The sequence below is a fragment of the Somniosus microcephalus genome, chromosome 6 (genome assembly GCF_052327205.1).
Source record: "Somniosus microcephalus isolate GS21.2 chromosome 6, FLI_Smic_1.0, whole genome shotgun sequence".
NCBI classification, from domain to species: Eukaryota; Metazoa; Chordata; class Chondrichthyes; order Squaliformes; family Somniosidae; genus Somniosus; species Somniosus microcephalus.
The window spans coordinates 197,701,080-197,720,376 of NC_140992.1; the positions used below are offsets into that span (position 1 = coordinate 197,701,080).

At 48.0% G+C, this 19,297-nt stretch overlaps 1 protein-coding gene across 1 annotated transcript in view; it reads left to right on the forward strand.

Annotated features, from left to right (window-relative positions):
- LOC147116320 (adhesion G protein-coupled receptor G2-like) overlaps positions 1 to 19,297 on the forward strand; it is a 163,769-nt gene that overhangs the window by 119,660 nt on the left and 24,812 nt on the right. Inside the window, exons 7-11 of the mRNA XM_085992040.1 lie at positions 4,221 to 4,232; positions 6,135 to 6,245; positions 6,344 to 6,389; positions 6,475 to 6,581; positions 8,523 to 8,647. Of these exons, the coding sequence (XP_085848166.1) occupies positions 4,221 to 4,232; positions 6,135 to 6,245; positions 6,344 to 6,389; positions 6,475 to 6,581; positions 8,523 to 8,647 (401 nt within the window). The remainder of the gene's footprint in view (positions 1 to 4,220; positions 4,233 to 6,134; positions 6,246 to 6,343; positions 6,390 to 6,474; positions 6,582 to 8,522; positions 8,648 to 19,297) is intronic.

Consider the following 19,297-nt stretch of genomic DNA (forward strand, 5'->3'; position numbering starts at 1 on the left):
ACACCAACGGCTGGTGGTCTGTCAGTAATGTGAACTTCTTGCCTTGCAGGTAATGATTGAATTTCTTCACGCCCCACACAAGGCTGAGGGCCTCCCTATCAATTTGAGCATAATTTCGCTCCGCGGAGGTCAATGATCGGGACGCGAATGCTACTGGCCTTTCCGAGCCATTTGGTAACTTGTGTGAAAGTACTGCTCCAATTCCATACGGGGAAGCATCACAAGCTAGACGAAGAGGTAACGCTGGGTTGAAATGAGCCAACACTTCTTCAGAGGTAATCAACTCCTTGCTTCTGCGAAAAGCCTTTTTACATTCCTCACTCCACTTCCATGGTATTTCTTTCCGCAACAGAGCATTCAGCGGATGCAGCACCGTGGATAGATTTGGCAGAAACTTGTGATAATAATTAATCAACCCCAAGAATGATCTTAACTGCGATACGTTTTCCGGAGCGGGGGCCTTCACGACAGCTTCTATCTTGTCAGGTGACTTGTGCAGCCCCTCTCGGTCAATGACATGACCGCAGTACGAGATCCGTTTTTGGAAGAACTCACACTTCTTGCGATTAACTCGAAGGCCATATTCCCTCAACCTGGTGAGCACCAGTTTCAAATTTGTGAGGTGTTCTTCCTCGTCTTCTCCCGTAATCAGGATATCGCCTAAGTAACACTGCGTGCTTGGAATTCCTTGTAATACCTGCTCCATGGCCCTCTGCCAAATTGCTGGAGCCGAAGCTACCCCAAAAACCAGTCTATTATAACGATACAAGCCTCTGTGTGTGTTGATGGTGAGGTACTGGCGCGACTCTTCCTCGACTTCCATTTGTAAGTATGCCTGTGCCAGGTCTACCTTGGTGAAGTGTTTCCCTCCAGCCAACGAAGCAAAGATATCTTCAATCCGCGGAAGCGGGTATTGTACCGTGTGAAGCACCGGATTCACTGTGATCTTGAAGTCTCCGCAGATGCGGACCTTCCCCGGTCCCCCTGGCTTGTTACCTGGTGAAGACTTCATGACGGGAACAATGGGCATGGCACACTCACTCCAGTCCACTTTTGACAGTACCCCTGATCGTTCAAGTTCTTCCAGTTCTGCCTCCACAGCAGGTCGTATCGCGTAAGGTACCGATCTGGCTTTGAAAAATTTTGGGCTTGCATGTTCTGCAATCTTAACCTTTGCTTTAATTCCTCGCAGTGTTCCCAGTCCTTGCTGGAATACCTCTTTAGCTTCGTCCAATATTCTGGACAACCGTTCAGGTTTGACATCTTCCTTTCCGGAATCCACCGTCATGGTGTTTAGTGAATGCCAGTCTATCTTTATTTTCCTGATCCACTCCCGTCCCAGAAGTGGTGGACCTCCCTTAGGCAACACATACAGGTCCATCTTTTGGTGATCTTTATCCTTGTATCTCACCTTGACTTCTATCTTTCCGATGGGGTATACTTTGTGCCCCGTGTATGTCTGCAATACAAGTTCCGTATCCCGTAGGGGAATATGCTTGAATAACTTTTTATAGTCATGCTTATTCATGACCGTCAACGCTGATCCACTTCCATTTTCACTTGGACTTTTGCAATCTGTAGTGTGATCCAGATAGTTTGTCGGTCAGCTTCATTACTCACATTGTGAATTCTCAGACTATCCAGTCCCTTGCAGTTGGAGTGTGAGTCCGAATTCTGTTCCTCCGGACTCTTCCTAGTCACCTCATGTACCTTTCTGTACCTCTTTTGTGGTGACTCATTATTGTTGGTCTTCTTTCCTGACCGGCATACCTTAGCTATGTGACCGAGCTTGCCACATTTCCTACATTCCTGGTTTTTAAACCAGCATTGATTCTGGTCGTGTGTTGTCTTCCCACAACGATAGCATTTCGTTGTACCCGAAGTAATTTGTTGCACCCTGAGTGCTGCTGCCTTTAGCTGCATTTCCGCAGTTCCCTTCACTGCGGCTTCGTTCGATGCTGCAATAAGGACAGCCTTATCAAGTGTAAGATCGTTCTCTTCGAGCAGTCGTTTTTGTGTTTCTTCCTTCCACATTCCGCACACAAATTTGTCTCTCAGTGCCTCTGCCAGATTGTCCCTAAACTGACAGTCTTTCGCTAGCCTACGCAGTTCAATCAGGCACTCCGCGTTGCTTTCCTCTTTCCGTTGCGTTCTCGCGTAAAATTTTGATCGTTCCACTAACATCAGTGGTGCGGGGTTAAAATTAGCCTTCAGGACAGCAACAATATTCGTGAAAGACTGATCCGCCAGTTTAGCTGGTGATAGCAGATGCTTCAATAACCCGTATGTCGTCGCACCCATTGTGTTAGGTAAGGTTAGAGCTCTTTCATCATTTGCTATTTTATTAGTCTTACAATGTATCTCGATGCGTTCTACATACGTGGCCCAATCCTCCACCTCGGTATCGAACCCGTTGATATTACTACTCTTAGGCATCTTCACACTCTCCTTGGGAACAACACAAGTATTTCTTTAAATTATTATTTTTTATTTTTTTTCCTAAGATGGCGGTTTTCCCGCGAAAATGGCAGTTTCCCGTGCTTATCTTCTCTCCCCGCCCACTTCAATGGCGGTTTCCCGTTTCTGTCTTCTTCCCCGCCTAATGGCGGCTTCCTGCGTTTCTTCCCTGGTGGGAGGGGTACACTTTCCCCACGGGCGACGGCCGCTGGCTTTCAGGTTCACAGCCTGCGCGTCGGCTTCAGGGCTTTCCCCTTTTCTCGGCAGGGCAACCGGCGCTGGGTACACCCCGTTGACGGCAAACAGGTTCAGCCGCTGGGCTGGCTCTCGCACAGTTCCCCTTGCTCGGCTCTGTCTCTCTCCCGCTCGCTCGGCTCTACCGGCGCTGGGTACACCCCGTTGACGGAGAACAGTTTCAGCCGCTGGCCTGGCTCTCGCGCAGTCTCCCTTGGTCGGCTCTGCCTCTCCCGCTCGCTCGGCTCCCAATCGCGCCTCCCAGCCCTCTCGCAGTCCGGTGCTTCCCTCCCCGGCTGCAGCTGAGTTTATCTCTTCCCGCGCCTACGCTCCCGGTCGCAGCGCTTCGTGGCTTCGGTCGCTGCCCGGCTTTTCCCGCCGGTCGCGGTCTAGCTGTCTCTCAACGCCGTTGCGTCCCCCAGCCTATTAGTACCGCGGCTTCCTTGCTCCACGCTGCCCCAGTCTCAGCGCCTCTGGACCCGACTTTTGTCCGGCTCCTTTCCCCCTCGACCGTAGTCGAGTGCACTGCCCTTATCCTCCGGTTATTCTTTTCACTTTCCCTTACTCACAGTCCGTGGCCGCCTTGCTTCTCTTGCTGATCGGCTCACTCCTCACCGTGGCAGAGGCGACAGTCCGTGCCTGTTGCTGATGGAAGTTTTTGTCGCTAAATTCTTCCTCCTTTCTATTGCTGCAGCCTCGAGTTTTCTCCCAGCAGAACGACGAGGGCGGTTGCCTCTTTTCGACGCTCGTTAGTTGCTTCGGTAGTATTGTTGCCGCAGGGTATGATCGGGCTTGTCGCCACTGTAAAGTCTGTGGGTTGTTTAGTTAATTAATACACAGACTCCAAGAGTAACTTAAAACAGGACTTTACTATTCGAAGGTCAGGGCGAATCTGCCCCATAAATCCTGACACAGCACTTATATACCGGTGTGGTCACCGTCGGTATTACAGTATACAGAAGCCAACAAAGTAGTGCAACACCTAAAGTAGTTCTCTTAAAGGTAGACGGGTACATACACTACAATACCTAACATTCATATGCTTTACCTCACCCTCACAGACTCAGCACTTTACCTCACACCCACATCTCATGGTTTGCACAAACTTGCAGCTATTCAACCATGACAGCCACATCACCAAAACATATTGCATGACACTGAAACACTTCTCTCTTTTTTGCAGGAGAAGGTGGCACACAATAGGAGGCAGCAGGAACTAACGGGAGGGAGACAGGTGCGCCTGCATGTTTTAACCCCCATGGAGGAGAAGGTGCTGGCCATTATGGGAAGCGCCATTGCTGTGGCCACCGGCAGGGCTGAAGCGATTGAAGTTGAGGGTATCCGCATACCTAATCCTCCTTCTCTCATCCCACTTCTCCCTCATCGCTCAATTGCTTCTAACCTACAAGCTACAGATGGTATAAACATGCACTTCTTACTTTCTCCTCTCCCCTCAACACAACCCAACCCTTGTCCTTTTTTCATTTCAGATACTCAAGAACTGGAACTTGCACAGACAGTGAAAGAAGAGCAAAAAGAAAGTAAATATGAAGGGACACCATCATTCGATTTCACAGTCGCAGCCACCAGCTCAGATACTGACGCTCTGCGTAATTTAGAGGATAGGATAGAGCGGGGTTCTGCACGCAGTGAGACACCGGGCACAAGTGCGCTGGAGCCAGGGCTGGGGAAAGGAAAGCGCAGATACCAGCTCGCCATAGGGCGAGGTTGCACACTAGTACTGCTTCAGAGGACTCAGATGAGGCTGTTGATGGGCCAGGCTACAGAAGAAGGCTGGTGGGTGTATATACCCAAATGCTTGATGCACTGGGAAGCCAGGGGTCCAGCACCAACTTGGCACAGGGCTTTGTGCAGAGCTTGGAGCTTATCCTTTCCAACATGGAAGGGGTGGCCACCAATGTTCCCTCTAATTTTTTTTTGTCCTGCGCGGCCCCTTTAACGAGCTGCGTGGGCTATTCAAAATTCCACGCATGCGTGGCTTTTTTATTTAAAAGCCGGGTCACTTCACTGCAAACTGCGAGATGTTACTTATATCTCCAGCAGCAGCCTGGAAAAAGCCAGACACACTAAAGTTCAGAGCCACGGTCACCTTCACCGCCACAGGCAATGTGATCCTTGTCCCGCTCTGAGGTTGGTGTTGTGGCTGCAGCGTTGGCAGATTTCAGTCACAACCTCTTTAGTGAAATGCAGAAATCTCAAACATCAGTTGTCGCTGAAGTTCAGGTAAGAGAATTACTCCCTAAACATCCTCTGAGCATATGGCCTGTTGCTGAGAGTCCTTCTCCCCCCCCTTTTCCTCCCTCTTCTAGCAGCTTATCCTGCTCTCCGCGGCCTTTGCTCTTTCTCCCAGGCATGCTCAATTCCAAGAGAAAGGTCTACTAGTGCACACATGTCTGGAAGCAACTGGTTTGTGTACAAGCCTTTAAGTCACCCAAAAAGTAATTTAGCACCAGCCAGAACACTTCCTGTAGCCTATTGAAACTTTTAAAAAGTATAGAACAGCACCCAAAATGCGTAGAACTGCAGCAACAGCCAGAAGAAATAATCTAGCAACTAACCTGTAAGTAGTTCATGATCCTTTTAAGTAGTGCTGGTGGGGGTCCATCATGGTGTTTAATGTCATGTTCAGCTGTGTGAAGTTAAGAGAGTGCGTAGGCTGGAGTGTAGAGCTCCAGAATGGCAGCGCTGGCGACAAATCAGTGTTACACACTGACTGAAGTCATGATCTGCCTGCTCTGCATGCTGCCGGTGGTCATTGGGTGCGCGGGAAAATCCCTTGACCAAGATGGTGTTATTGTTACTCTTTTGGCAATGGCCCTTGCCATTGAAATTGTGCACGCGCATCGCGAACGCCATTTTCGTAGTTTAAGAAGCCTCGTAGCCCCCAAAAAACGGAGGCTACAGAGCCCAATTTCACCCCCAAAAAGAGGAAATGTGTTAGGCAGATATCCTCAGGACAACTCATTGAACAGAGCCTTTGCCAAACAGTTGGCATGAACCTGCTGATGTATGTAAGGTTGTGAGTCTGTATTTGTATCAGTAAATAGTATGGAGTGTAAAGGAAGGAGTCGTGTTGTACCCACTCTAAGCTGGGTCTATGCTTCTTGTTTATTCACCTCCTGCCTCTTCCTCTAAGTCCAAGCCCTAAATTTACAGGGCACGCTCCTTAAACAGCACCAGGGGATTCAACATTACTGCCCCCGCCTCCCCTCCATTTTCAGACATCTGCCTCCCAATCTATGCTGCTTTGTCCAACAAAAACTCAAGTATACTTTGAATATATGACAATAGCTGCCCGGCTGTTTACTCCCATGTTTGAAGGTGTGGTCCGTAGGCTGGGCTTTCTTGGCTGCTGCCCATTCCATTTCTTCTTTTGTTCTTCAAAAGAAATTCTGTTACCATCTATATTTATGCATTTGCAGGATAAAAATTGGAGCGATATTTTAAATAATGTAATTGGGATTCGAGTGGGGAATACAAGCATTGATAGTCTGACAGACCCTGTGATAATTGTATTTAACAAAACATCATCGGTAAGGACATTTTTTTTAATTTCCATTATTCAATCTGTTAAAAGAAACTATTTACATTAAGGGCAGTAAAGAATTATTGTTACTCTTTTTCATTTTAGGAAAAGTTCATTACAAAATGTGTCTTCTGGGAATTAGAACAAAATGGTAATAAAGGGAGTCACTTTAATCAAATATTTCTATCATGTTGAAACCAAGGAGCAGCTTCTCAGTTAGTAACTTTCCATTACAGAGAACACAAGTATCGGTCACTGGAATGATTCTGGTTGTACAACAGAAAATACAGATAATCAAACCATCTGCAGATGCAACCACCTGACCTTCTTTGCTGTCTTGCTGGTAGGTACAATGCAATGCAATGTTATGTGTCTTTCATCCCATTCCAGCTTGGCTGTGAGCAGCAAAAGTACCAGCAACAATCCGTCATTATATATAAACATATACAAAAAGGGATAGGAAAGACCAACTGGTACGTTAAGCCTGTCCCATCCCAACAAGGAGCAAGCTGCTCACAGCATTAAACCAATTGCCCCTCCCTCTCCCCCAGACTAGAGCCACGCAATCTCCTGGAGGAGGCAAAAATAGAGAAAAGATCCTAACGCCAATTAAGGAAAGAAAATTTGGGAAGTACCTCTCTGAGCCCCCCACAGGCAAAAAGCAAGTTTCAGGAGACCATGATAACTGATGGCACAAACACCATTAATCCACTCACCTTGTACAACTGGAGATGTCTTCCACTTGCATAAACTCATCCAGCTCCCTTTGGAATGCTTGCAGCAAATCTCACACTCGCCACATGTGCTGGTGACTTATTCCAGAGGTTGATGACTCTCTGAAGAGAATTGCTTCCTAGTATCTAACCTAACTCTGCTTTGTAACTTCGACTGATGACCCACACCCCGCCCCACACTCCCCACTCCCATCTTCCTCTGCCTATCCATGTGAACAGGATCTAAACCCTTCATTATTGTAAACACGTTGGCTGGGAATTTTCTTGGATCTGCTCCTGCTCTGCCGCCAAATCTTTTCTGGAGATGCAGTGCAAACCCCGTTTATGTGCGTAAATGGGGTTTCCGCTGCACCTCTGTCAAATTTACATCACTGGAGCGGGAGCAACTCTGAGGAAATTCCCAGCCCTCAATCGTATCTCCTCAAAGTCTACACTTTTTCAAAGTAAAATGTCCCAGCTTGCTAATCCTGTCCTGATATCTACGGGCCCCCAAGCTCAGTAGCAAAAAAGCAGCTCACCTCTGAACCTTTTCCCAGGACTCGATATCCTCCACTCTCTGAAGGAACCAAACCTAACGCAGTAGTCTAGATGTGGCCAGATCACAGCCTTGTCCAGGGTATGGACAGCACTTCTGGTTTTATATTTAGCTGTTCTAGCCATAATTCTGATATTGTGGCAGAACCACTGAATGACTCTGGCTAACTGCATATAATTCTCTTTAACGATGTTCTAACATCAGCCTAAACCTGTACCATTGTGTTAGGCATTACTGTGTTTTGTATATAGAGTTTGCATGTACGGGGCATGGCCCCTTTAAGAGCGCAGGAAAACGCGGGCAAACGCGATGACATCACGTCACAAACCACGGGACTACCCGGGGAGTCCTCGTGGCATCTCCATTGAGTAAAGACCTGTTTGATTGTTCTCTTGTGTCGATCTCCGTTATTCGTAGGAATTCGTTAATTCCTACAATATCCTATGTGCTTTCACAGCAGGCTTGTAACATTATTCATGGGCCTTCATTCCCAGTTATCCTTGTAACCGGTTCACTAATGTTCTTTAGGGAGCGAAACTTGCTTTTGTTGAACAAAAGAAATTCTGCTAAGTGCCTTAGCGAGGCTTTCCATTGTACAGGGCAATGAAGGATGGGCAATAAATGTTGGCCTTGCCAGCAACAATCACATCCCCAGAATGAATTTTTAAAAAAGAGCTGTACCACAGAATAGTAGAGCATGTATTTTCTCCCACAGTTCTCCAGGTGGTAAGATCTGATCTCAGCCCTGCAGCGCTGGGGACTGTGTGGAAGCCAAGCAGCTCCTAGCAGAAGGAGAATCACCCAGTGTGCACCTCATTGTGGCCAACTTCAGATAGGTTTTGGGTAAGGCCTTGGACAAGGTATCCAAGTGCCCCCTCAACAGGGGAGAGTAGATATCACAAGGGCTCCCAAGCAAGAGATTGGAGTAAAAATATATTGAAAGAAGAGAGTGTCATTCATTTAAAAGAAAAAATACCCAGTCCTCATAATAATGCTTAGCTTTTTCTTTATAAAGCAAATCGATGGGAGCCAACCCTTGGATGAGAAGATATTGAAATCACTAACATATATCACACAGATTGGTTGCGGTGTTTCTGCCATTTTCACAGCAATTAATGTAATCCTCCACTTTATTCTCCGGTATGTGTCTGGCATCAATGCTATAATTTCCTGTTAAAAGCCACTTTAAATGAAGTAGCTCTGCAATCTAAATACATAAAAATAACCCTTGAGGATAGAGCCTATGCGCAATTCACAGCAGCAGGTTTATTAAACTTCCATTTGTAGATATATTAATTGAGAGAATGCTGTAGGCAAGAACTGAATTGATTTGCTTTTGATGTTGTAAATCAGTTTGTTGCATTATCAGTTTGCATCTTCTCCTAAATGCTGTTTCCTTACTTGTAATGTATATACCTTTAAGGGGGGGAACTACATTTTACAGCTCATGTATACTGTAGTACCGGCAGTGACCACACCTGTATACAGCACTGAGTAGTAATCTGTACAGGCAGTTCCACTGTGAGCCACGTTGAGTAAACACCTGTTGTTACCGTTCTCCTGCAGTCTGTGTCTTATTATACATGGACACAACATTGACGACGAGGCAAGTTCGAACCTACCTGCAACTCTGCATCACCTCCTGGGGATTCGTTCCTGGAGATCAGTGGATTGGAGGTCAAGGCCAGAGACTCAGGCGTCGACCATGGGCAACCGCCTAGTCATCCAGCAGGGACTCAAGAATTGCGGGGGAGGCTGTCGAGAGCCAGGCTTGGCTTTCCAGTCGAGGTGGTCCAGCGAAACGGGCTGGCAACAGGTAGTGCGCAGACCCTTCCCGGACAGCGGCGGGCTAGAGCCCGACCGAGCGGCACAGCAAAGGGCCGAGTAGCGTCGACGGGGGAGAGAGAGAGAGGGCAGAGTGCACAGGGCACAGCCGGTGTTCAGGGGCCGAGCAGCATCGAAGAGAGGGAGAGAGAGACACGCAGAAACCCGCAAGGCGCCGCCATTGCCACGAGGACTGCCGAGAGCGGGGTTGGCAGCAGCGCAGGAGAAGCGCGCGAAACCTACAGGGCGCTGCCATTGCCACGAGAACCGCCGGGAGCGGCGTTGGCAGCAGCGGGGGAGGAAGGAAAGCGCGGGAGACGCCATTTTAAGCCATTGGAAGACGCCATTTTAAACCACAACCAAAATGCCGAAGAGTGGCAGTATCACCGCATTTGACAATGAAGTCGAAGATTGGACTACATATGTCGAACGAATAGAGGTGTACTGCAAGGCAAATGAGGTGTCAGATGACAAGAAAGCGTCGGTATTGTTAAATTTAATGGGTGCAAAGACGTATGGTTTATTACGAAATCTAGTAACCCCAACGAAGCCAATGGAGAAGAGTTTTGAAGACATAGTAATGATACTACAGGAACATTTAAACCCCATACCGCTGCTGATAGCAGAAAGATTCAAGTTTCACAAACGGAACCAGCATATGGATGAAAGCAATGCTGATTATTTAACAGAACTGCGCAAACTATCGAAACACTGCCAGTTTGGAGCGGGACTGGCAGGTACCTTAAGGGACAAGTTTGTGTGTGGGCTTCAAAGTGAAGGAACCCAGAAACGGCATTTATCTGAAAAGGACCTTATGCTGGAAAAGGCTTTCAGCATTGCGGTATCATATGAAGCAGCAGCACGGGGCGCTGCAGAGATACAACAGAGACCGCAAGAATATGGCACAAATGAAATGTCAAATAGAACAGAGAAGTGCTATCGCTGCGGCAGAACAACACATGACCAGAATGATTGCTGGTTCAAAGACAAAGTGTACAGACAGTGTGGAAAAGTAGCACACATAGCACGAGTCTGCAGGTCGGGAAAGAAAACCAGCAATAAGAAACCTACCAAAGAAAAGTACAAGAAGGTACATAAGATGACGGAGAATAGTTCAGATGAACAAAAGAGTGATAACGACTCCGAAAGCAGGGAACTGAGTTGTCAGAAACTACATAATGTGATCACAACGGAGGATCACCAAACCATTTGGGTCACTCTCAAGATAGCAGGAGTCCAGGTAAAGATGGAATTGGACACAGGATCAGCCCTAACAGTCATAAACCGACAGGACTACGAGCGGCTATTCTCACACATACCCTTGAGAGACACAAAAATTATTTTGAAGACGTATATATTATGTCCGTGTATAATTGAGACACGGACTGCAGGAGTTGATTATAACAAGTCTTTACTGAATGGAGACAACCTGGAAACTGAAACTACAGAAGCATGCTAGGGCCTTTTATAAATGGGTGATCACTGCCGGTACTGCAGTCTGAGACCAGTTATTCCCTTAAAGGTACATACACAACAATTCCTCCCCTTTTAGATAAACAGTACATAACATTCATTTAACAACTAAATAATAACTAATTACAATTACGGTTGCTAGATACATTGGTTGAAGTTAAGCAATCATAAGTTCAGTCTTTGAGGAGGCTTCCTGATTCTGTCTGGATAACGCCTCTTTGGGATATCAGGTTCTTCTGGCAAGGTTGAGTCGGGATCAATGTCGTTGTTTGGTTCGTCTGCTTCCAATATCACCGATTCTGCGGTAGATGCAATTGGTACTTCGGTTTCATCGCCAGGTGTATCAGATCGTGGTGTGGAGTTGACGTTTTCCAGTGACTCTAGAATCTGGTCAGCATGGCGTCTTACAATGCTCTCTCCAACGTCCACGGTACACATTAGAGGTTCTTGCCGTGTACAGATCGTTCCTGGCTGCCATTTCTCTGTGCGGTAGTCCCGGGCCAAAACTGGTTGACCTATCTTAAAACTCCTGGTCGGCCTTTCATTCATATTCTGAAACAGCCTGTTCTCCACATCTCTTCTGACGTTTGGCTTAACCAAATCCAAGCGGCATCGTAGTCTTCGATTGAAGAACATCATGGCTGGAGTTTGGTTGGTAACCGCATGTGTCGCATTCTGGTAGGCAAACAAGAAGTTATCCACCTTGTGTTGTAGGGGTATATCTTCATTACACATTGCCTTGATAGCCTGCTTGAATGTTTGAACAAACCTCTCGGCCAATCCATTAGTGGCTGGATGTTATGGGGCGGATGTGTAATGCTTAACACCATTGTTCTTTAAGAACCTCCGGAACTCTTCAGACACAAACTGTGGTCCATTGTCAGAGCAAATCTGTTCAGGCAGCCCATTCCTGGCGAATATGGTTCGTAAGACTGTGATAGTTTTTCCTGTGGTGGTTGAGGACATTTTTATTACCTCTGGCCACTTTGAATATGCATCCACCGCAATTAAAAACATCGAGTCCATAAAGGGACCAGCAAAATCAATGTGCACCCTTTGCCATGGAGATGAGGGCCACTCCCATGGATGTAGAGGGGCTTGCGGTGGGGCGTTTTGGACCTTCTGGCATCCTGTACAGCTCTTGGTCATCTCTTCAATTTCTCTATCGATTCCCGGCCACCACACAAACGCTCTGGCTAAGTTCTTCATTTGTACCCCTCCCAGATGACCCTCATGAAGCTCATTGAGCACTCTATCCTTCAATTTGGGTGGAATTACTACTCTGGATCCACACATCAAGGTTCCTCGGCACACTGACAGCTGTTCTCTTCTCGGCGAGAATGCTGGCAGCAGTGGTTCGCCATGTGCTGGCCATCCCTTTACCGTTAAATCATAGATCCTGGAGAGTGTCGGGTCATTTCGTGTTTCCTTTTCTATGTTTGCATTCGTCACAGGGAGACATTCGACTATAGTCGAGTGGAATAACTCCACTGGATCCACTGCCGGTTCTTCTTCCACCGTCGGCAACGGTCGGCGCGACAATCCATCAGCATTCCCATGCTGTTTAGTTCCTTTGTATTCGATGTCATATTGGTGTGCCACTAGGAAAAGGGACCACCTCTGTAGCCGTTGTGCCGTCATTATCGGTACGCCCTTCTGAGGGTTGAAAATGGAGACGAGAGGTTGATGATCAGTTAGTAGAGTAAATTTCTGACCATGCAGGTAGTGATTGAACTTCTTCACCGCCCACACCAGGCTGAGGGCCTCTCTGTCAATCTGGGCGTAGTTACGCTCGGCTGAAGTTAACGAGCGTGACGCAAAAGCTATCGGCCTCTCTGAACCATCAAGGAATTTATGGGACAGTACCGCCCCAACACCGTAGGGAGACACATCACACGCCAGTCTTATCGGTAGTGATGGGTTGTAGTGAGCCAATACTTCTCTTGAAGTGATTAGGTCCTTACTCTTCTGAAAGGCCCACTTACATTCATCGCTCCATTTCCATGCTACTCCCGTTTGTAGTAGGGCGTTCAGTGGATGCAGAATTGTGGACAAATTCGGCAAAAAGTTATGGCAGTAATTCACCAATCCGAGGAATGACCTCAGTTGTGACACATTTTCAGGCGCTGGAGCCTTAACTGCCACTTCAATTTTGTCAGGGGACTTATGCAACCCCTCTTCATCAATCACGTGGCCACAATACGATATCTGTTTCTTAAAAAACTCGCACTTAGGGCGATTGGCTCGTAGCCCATGTTCACGTAGTCTAGTGAGCACGTGTTCTAGGTTGGCAAGGTGTTCACTGTCATCTTCACCTGTCACTAGGATGTCGTCCAAGTAACACTGAGTCCCCGGAATCCCTTGCAGGACTTGTTCCATCGCTCTTTGCCATATCGCCGGAGCTGATGCTACTCCGAATACCAGTCGATTATACTGGTAAAGACCTTTGTGAGTGTTTATCGTGAGATACTTCCTGGAGGATTCTTCAACCTCCATCTGCAAATATGCTTGTGCTAGGTCAATTTTTGAAAAAAGGTTCCCTCCAGATAATGAGGGCGAAGATATCTTCTATCCTTGGAAGAGGATATTGTACTGTGTGAAGGACTGGGTTCACCGTCACCTTGAAGTCCCCACAGATGCGAACCTTCCTTGGCTCCTCAGACTTATTGTTTAACGTTTTCTTCATGACAGGAACGATGGGTGTCGCCCACTCGCTCCAGTCTACCTTAGATAACACGCCTGCCTTCTCCAGATTCTCCAGCTCTGCCTCGACGGCTGGGCCAATTGCATATGGTACCGGTCTTGCTTTGAAAAACTTGGGAATTGCATTCTCCTCTATTTTTATCAAGGCAGTTACGCCTTTATGAGTGCCCAGTTCTTGTTGAAATACCTCTTTGGCGTCAGCTAAGATTGTTGACAATCGGGCAGGAGTGACGTCGTCATCCTTTTTACCAGCCACCGTCAGTGCCTGAATGGAGTGCCAGTCTAAACTTATCTTTCTGATCCATTCACGTCGCAATAACGGTGGTCCACCATCTTGCAGAATGTAGAGATACAATTTCCGTATTTTCTTGCTGTTGTATTCGACAGGCACCCTTATTTTTCCTCTGGGGTATACTTTTTGCCCAGTATACGTCCTCAAGATAATGGATGTCTCTCTCAAGGGTATGTGTGAGAATAGTCGCTCGTAGTCTCGTCGATTCATGACGGTTAGAGCTGATCCTGTATCCAATTCCATTTTGACTTGGGACCCTGCTATCGAGAGGGTGACCCAAATGGTTCAGTGATCCTCTTTTGCGATTACGTTGTGAAGTTTCATACAGCTTAGTCTCTTGTTCCCGGATTCACTATCGCTCATCTGGTCTTCGGAACTACTGTCCGTCATCTTTTGTACTTTCATGTACGGTTCCTTAGTAGCCTTTTTGTTGTCGTTGGTCTTCTTCCCAGACCTGCAAACTCGTGCAATGTGTCCCATCTTTCCGCATTGCCTGCATATTTTGTCCTTGGACCAGCAGTCCTTCTGGTCATGGTTTGTTCTGCCGCAGCGATAACATTTTGCAAATCCCCGTGTCATTTCGTGGGTGCCGTATTCCTGTGGCTTTTGTTGTATTTCTGCAGCTCCCCTTGCTGCTGCTTCATACGATACTGCCACGCTGAAAGCCTTATCTAGCGTCAGCTCTTTCTCTGAGAGTAACCTCTTCTGGGTTCCTTCACTCAGGAGTCCACAGACAAATTTGTCCCGTAAGGTATCTGCCAGTCCTGCTCCGAACTGGCAGTGCTTTGATAGCTTGCGTAGTTCCGTAAGGTAATCAGCATTGCTCTCATTTTTATGCTGATTTCTCCTGTGGAATTTAAATCTTTCTGCTATCAGCAGCGGTGTAGGATTTAGGTGTTCCTGTAGGATAGCAACAATTTCGTTAAAACTCTTCCCCCTCGGTTTGGCTGGAGTAATCAGGTCCCGCAATAGGCCGTACGTTCTTGCGCCCATTAAATTTAGCAATACCGATGCCTTTTTCTCATCGGCTATTTCGTTTGCCTCACAATATACCTCGACTCTTTCCACATACGTGGTCCAGTCTTCTATTGCATTATCGAAGGCAGTGATATCGCCAGTCTTTGGCATCTTGAAAATCTAAGATGGCGCCTCCCGCGCTTTGCCTTCATCCCCGATGGATCAAAATGGCGCCTCCCGCGCTTTTCCTTCTTCCCCGCCGAGTTAAGGTGGCGCCTCCCGCGCTTTCCCGCCGCTGCCGCTGCTGCCAACGCCGCTCTCTGCGGTATTTTTATTTTTCTATCGCGCTTCAGTATTTGCTCCGTTAATTGAAGAACCGTTCCCGTCGTGGAGCGGACCCTCTGGGACACTTCCCTCCCTCTTCTTAGGTCCGAACGCTGCCCGGCTGCGAAGCACCGGCCGCGCCCTGTGTGCTCCACCCTCTCTCTCTCTCTTTGCTTCCCGACTCGCTGCCCGGCCCCATTGCAGAGCCACCCGATCGAGCTCTAGCCCGCCGCAGCCCAGGAAGGATCAGTGCACCACCTGCCACCAGCCCGATTAGCTGGGAAACCACAGACTGGAGACCAAGCCTGGCTCTCGACAGTCTCTACTGCATTTTTCAGTTCGATGATTTGGAGGGCGGTTGCCCACGGTCGACGCCCATTTCTCGAGTTTCTTTGGATTATTTTTTTATTTATTTTTTCTTTCTTCTGGCTTCGACCTTCAATAACGTCGTCTGAGGTGCTGCCAAGTTGCAGGTAAGTTCGTTTCTTACTCATCGCCAGTATTATGTCCGTGTATAATTGATACACGGACTGCAGGAGTTGATTATAACAAGTCTTTACTGAATGGAGACAACCTGGAAACTGAAACTACAGAAGCCTGCAAGGCCTTTTATACAGGGGTGGTCACTGCCGGTACTGCAGTCAGAGACCAGTTATTCCCTTAAAGGTACATACACAACAGTACACGGGGCAAAAAGTCTACCCCAAAGGAAAAATAAGGGTGACCGTTATATATAACGGTAAGGAAACACCAAAACTAGACCTGTATGTATTGCAAGATGGAGGACCACCACTACTGGGACGTGAATGGATCCGGAAAATACAACTGGATTGGCATTCCATACAGGCACTGACTGTTGCTGACAAAAAAGATGATGACGTCACACCTGGGCGACTGTCAAAGATCCTAACTGACGCGAAAGAAGTGTTCCAGCAAGGACTCGGAACACTAAAAGGCATGACAGCGATGATTAAAATTGAAGAAAACGCAAGCCCAAAATGTTTTAAGGCCAGACCGGTACCTTATGTGATCTGCCCAGCCGTCGAAGCAGAGCTGGAGAGTCTGGAACGTTCAGGTGTACTGTCCAAGGTAGACTGGAGCGAGTGGGCTACACCCATCGTCCCTGTGATGAAAAAGTCGTTGAGCAGCATGCCTGGTGAACCAAGGAAGGTTCGCATCTGTGGGGACTTTAAGGTAACAGTGAACCCGGTCCTTCACACCGTACAATATCCACTTCCGCGGATTGAAGATATTTTCGCCTCGCTATCTGGAGGGAAACGCTTCACTAAGATTGATCTGGCCCAGGCGTATCTGCAAATGGAGGTAGAAGAAGCATCAAAAAAATACCTCACAATCAACACCCATAATGGTCTCTACCAATACAACTGACTGGTATTCGGGGTAGCATCAGCTCCGGCTATTTGGCAAAGGGCAATGGAACAAGTCCTGCAAGGGATCCCAGGGACCCAGTGTTATTTGGACGACATCCTGGTCACGGGCGAAAATGACAGTTGTAGTGTATGTAACTGTTCTACCTTTAAGAGAACTATTGTATGTAACCGTTTACCTTTAAGAGAACTATTTTAGGTGTGGCACTACTTTATCTTGGCTGCTGTATACTGTAATACCGACGGTGACCACACCGGTATATAAGTGCTGTGGCAGAACTTATTGGGCAGATTCGCCCTGACCTTCGAATAGTAAAGTCCTGTTTAAGTTACTCTTGTAGTCTGTGTATTACTTCGCTATACAACCCACAGACTTTACAGTGGCGACGAGTTCGATCTTACCCTGCGGCATCAATACTTCTGAAGAAATAAACGAGCGTCGAGAAGAGGCACCCGCCCTCGTCGTTTTGCCAAGAGAAAACTCGAGTCTGCAGACCAAGAAAGGAGGAAGATTTCAAACACGAAGTCTTCCATCAGCAACAGGCATGGATTGTCCTTTCTGCCACGGTGGGGAGTGAGCCGATCAACACGAGAAGCAAGTCGGCCACGGTGGCTGTGAGTAAAGGGAAAATAGAAACAAATAAACGGAGGATAAGGGTGGTGCACTCGACCACGGTCGAGGGGGAAAGGAGCCGGACAGAAGTCGGGCCCAGAGGCGCTGAGACTGGGGCAGCGTGGAGCAGAAGCCGCGGTACAAGCGGGCGAGGGACCGTCGTGAGACGGCTAGACCGCGACGGCGAAAAAGGCCGGACAACTACCGCGACCACGAGGCGCTGCGACCGGGATCGTAAGGCGCGGGAAGATATACAAATAAATAAGCCACGGAGAACTCAGCCGCAGCCGGGGAGGAAAGCACCGGACTGCGAGAAGCTGAGAGGCGCGATTGGGGTGAAAAAGGCCAGACAGTGATTGAGGCCACGAAGCGCTGCGACCGGATCGTAAGGCGCGGGGTGATATAAAATAAATAAACCATGGAGAACGTAGCCGCAGCCGGGGAGGGAAGCACCGGACTGCGAGAGGGCTGGAGGCGCGATTGGGAGCGAGCGAGCGGGAGAGACAGAGCCCGAGAGGGAGCCGCGCGAACGGGAGAGACAGAGCCCGAGCGAGGAAGGCTGAGCGAGAGCCAGCCCAGCGGCTGAAACTGTTCGCCGCCAACGGGTTGTACCCAGCACCGGCTGCCCTGCCGAGAGAAGGGAACGCGCTGAAGCCGACGCGCAGGCTGTAAACCCGAAAGCCAGCGGCCATCGCCCGAGGGAAGCTTACCCCTCCGGCCAGGGGAAGAAACGCGGGAAGCCGCCAGTAGGCGGGGAAGAAGACAGAAGCGGGAACCGCCATTTTAAAGTGGGCGGGGAAAGAAGATAAGCGCGGGAAACCGCCATCTGAAAAAAAAAGTTAAAGAATATTGTTGTTGTTTCTCAGGAAGAGTGTGAAGATGCCTAAGCATAGTAACAGCAACGGTTTCAATGCCGAGGTGGAAGACTGGCCCACGTATGTAGAACGCATCGAGATATATTGTACGGCTAATAAGATAGCAAATTATGAAAAAGCTCTAACCTTATTAAATCCAATGGGGGCAAGGACATATGGGTTATTGAAGCATCTTCTATCACCAGCTAAACCGGCGGATCAGTCTTTCGAGAATATTGTTGCTGTCCTGAAGGATCATTTTAACACCGCACCGCTGATGTTAGCGGAACGATCTAAATTTTATGGGAGAACACAACGAAAAGAGGAAAGCAACGCGGGGTACTTGGTCGAGCTGCGTAGACTAGCGAAATACTGCCAGTTTAGAGGAAATCTGACAGAGGCATTGCGAGACAAGTTCGTGTGTGGATTGTCGAAGGAAGAAACGCAAAAACGACTACTCGAAGAGAACGATCTTACACTTGATAAGGCTGTCCGTATTGCAGCATCGCACGAAGCCGCAGCGAGAGGCACGGCGGAAATGCAGTGGAAGACAGCGATACTCAGTGTGGATCAAATGACTTTGGGTACAACGAAATGTCCTCGTTGTGGGAAGACAACACACGACCAGAACCAATGCTGGGTTAAAAACCAGGACTGTAGGAAATGTGGCAAGCTTGGCCACATAGCTAAGGTATGCCGGTCAGGAAAGAAGAACAACAATAATAAGTCACCGCAGAAGAAGTACAGAAAGGTACATGAGGTGACTGGGAAGAGTCCAGAGGAACAGAATTCGGACTCAGACCCCAACAGCAAGGCACTGGGTAGTCTGAGGATTCATAATGTGAGTAAAGAAGCTGACCGATAGACTATCTGGATCACACTACAGATTGCAAAAGTCCAAGTAAAGATGGAAGTGGACACTGGATCGGCGTTGACGGTCATGAATAAGCATGATTACAAAAAGTTATTCAAACATATTCCCCTACGGGATACGGAGATAGTATTGCAGACATACACGGGGCACAAAGTATACCCCATTGGGGTAGATAGAAGTCAAGGTGAGATACAAAGACAAAGATCACCGAAGGATGGACTTGTATGTGCTGCCCGAGGGAGGTCCACCACTTCTGGGACGGGAGTGGATCAGGAAAATAAAGATAGACTGGCATTCACTAAACACAATGACGGTAGATTCCGGGAAGGAAGAGGTCAAACCTGAACGGTTGTCCAGAATATTGGACGAAGCTAAAGAGGTATTCCAGCAAGGACTGGGAACACTGAGAGGAACTAAAGCAAAAATCAAGATTGCAGAACATGCAAGCCCAAAATTTTTCAAAGCCAGATCGGTACCTTACGCGATAC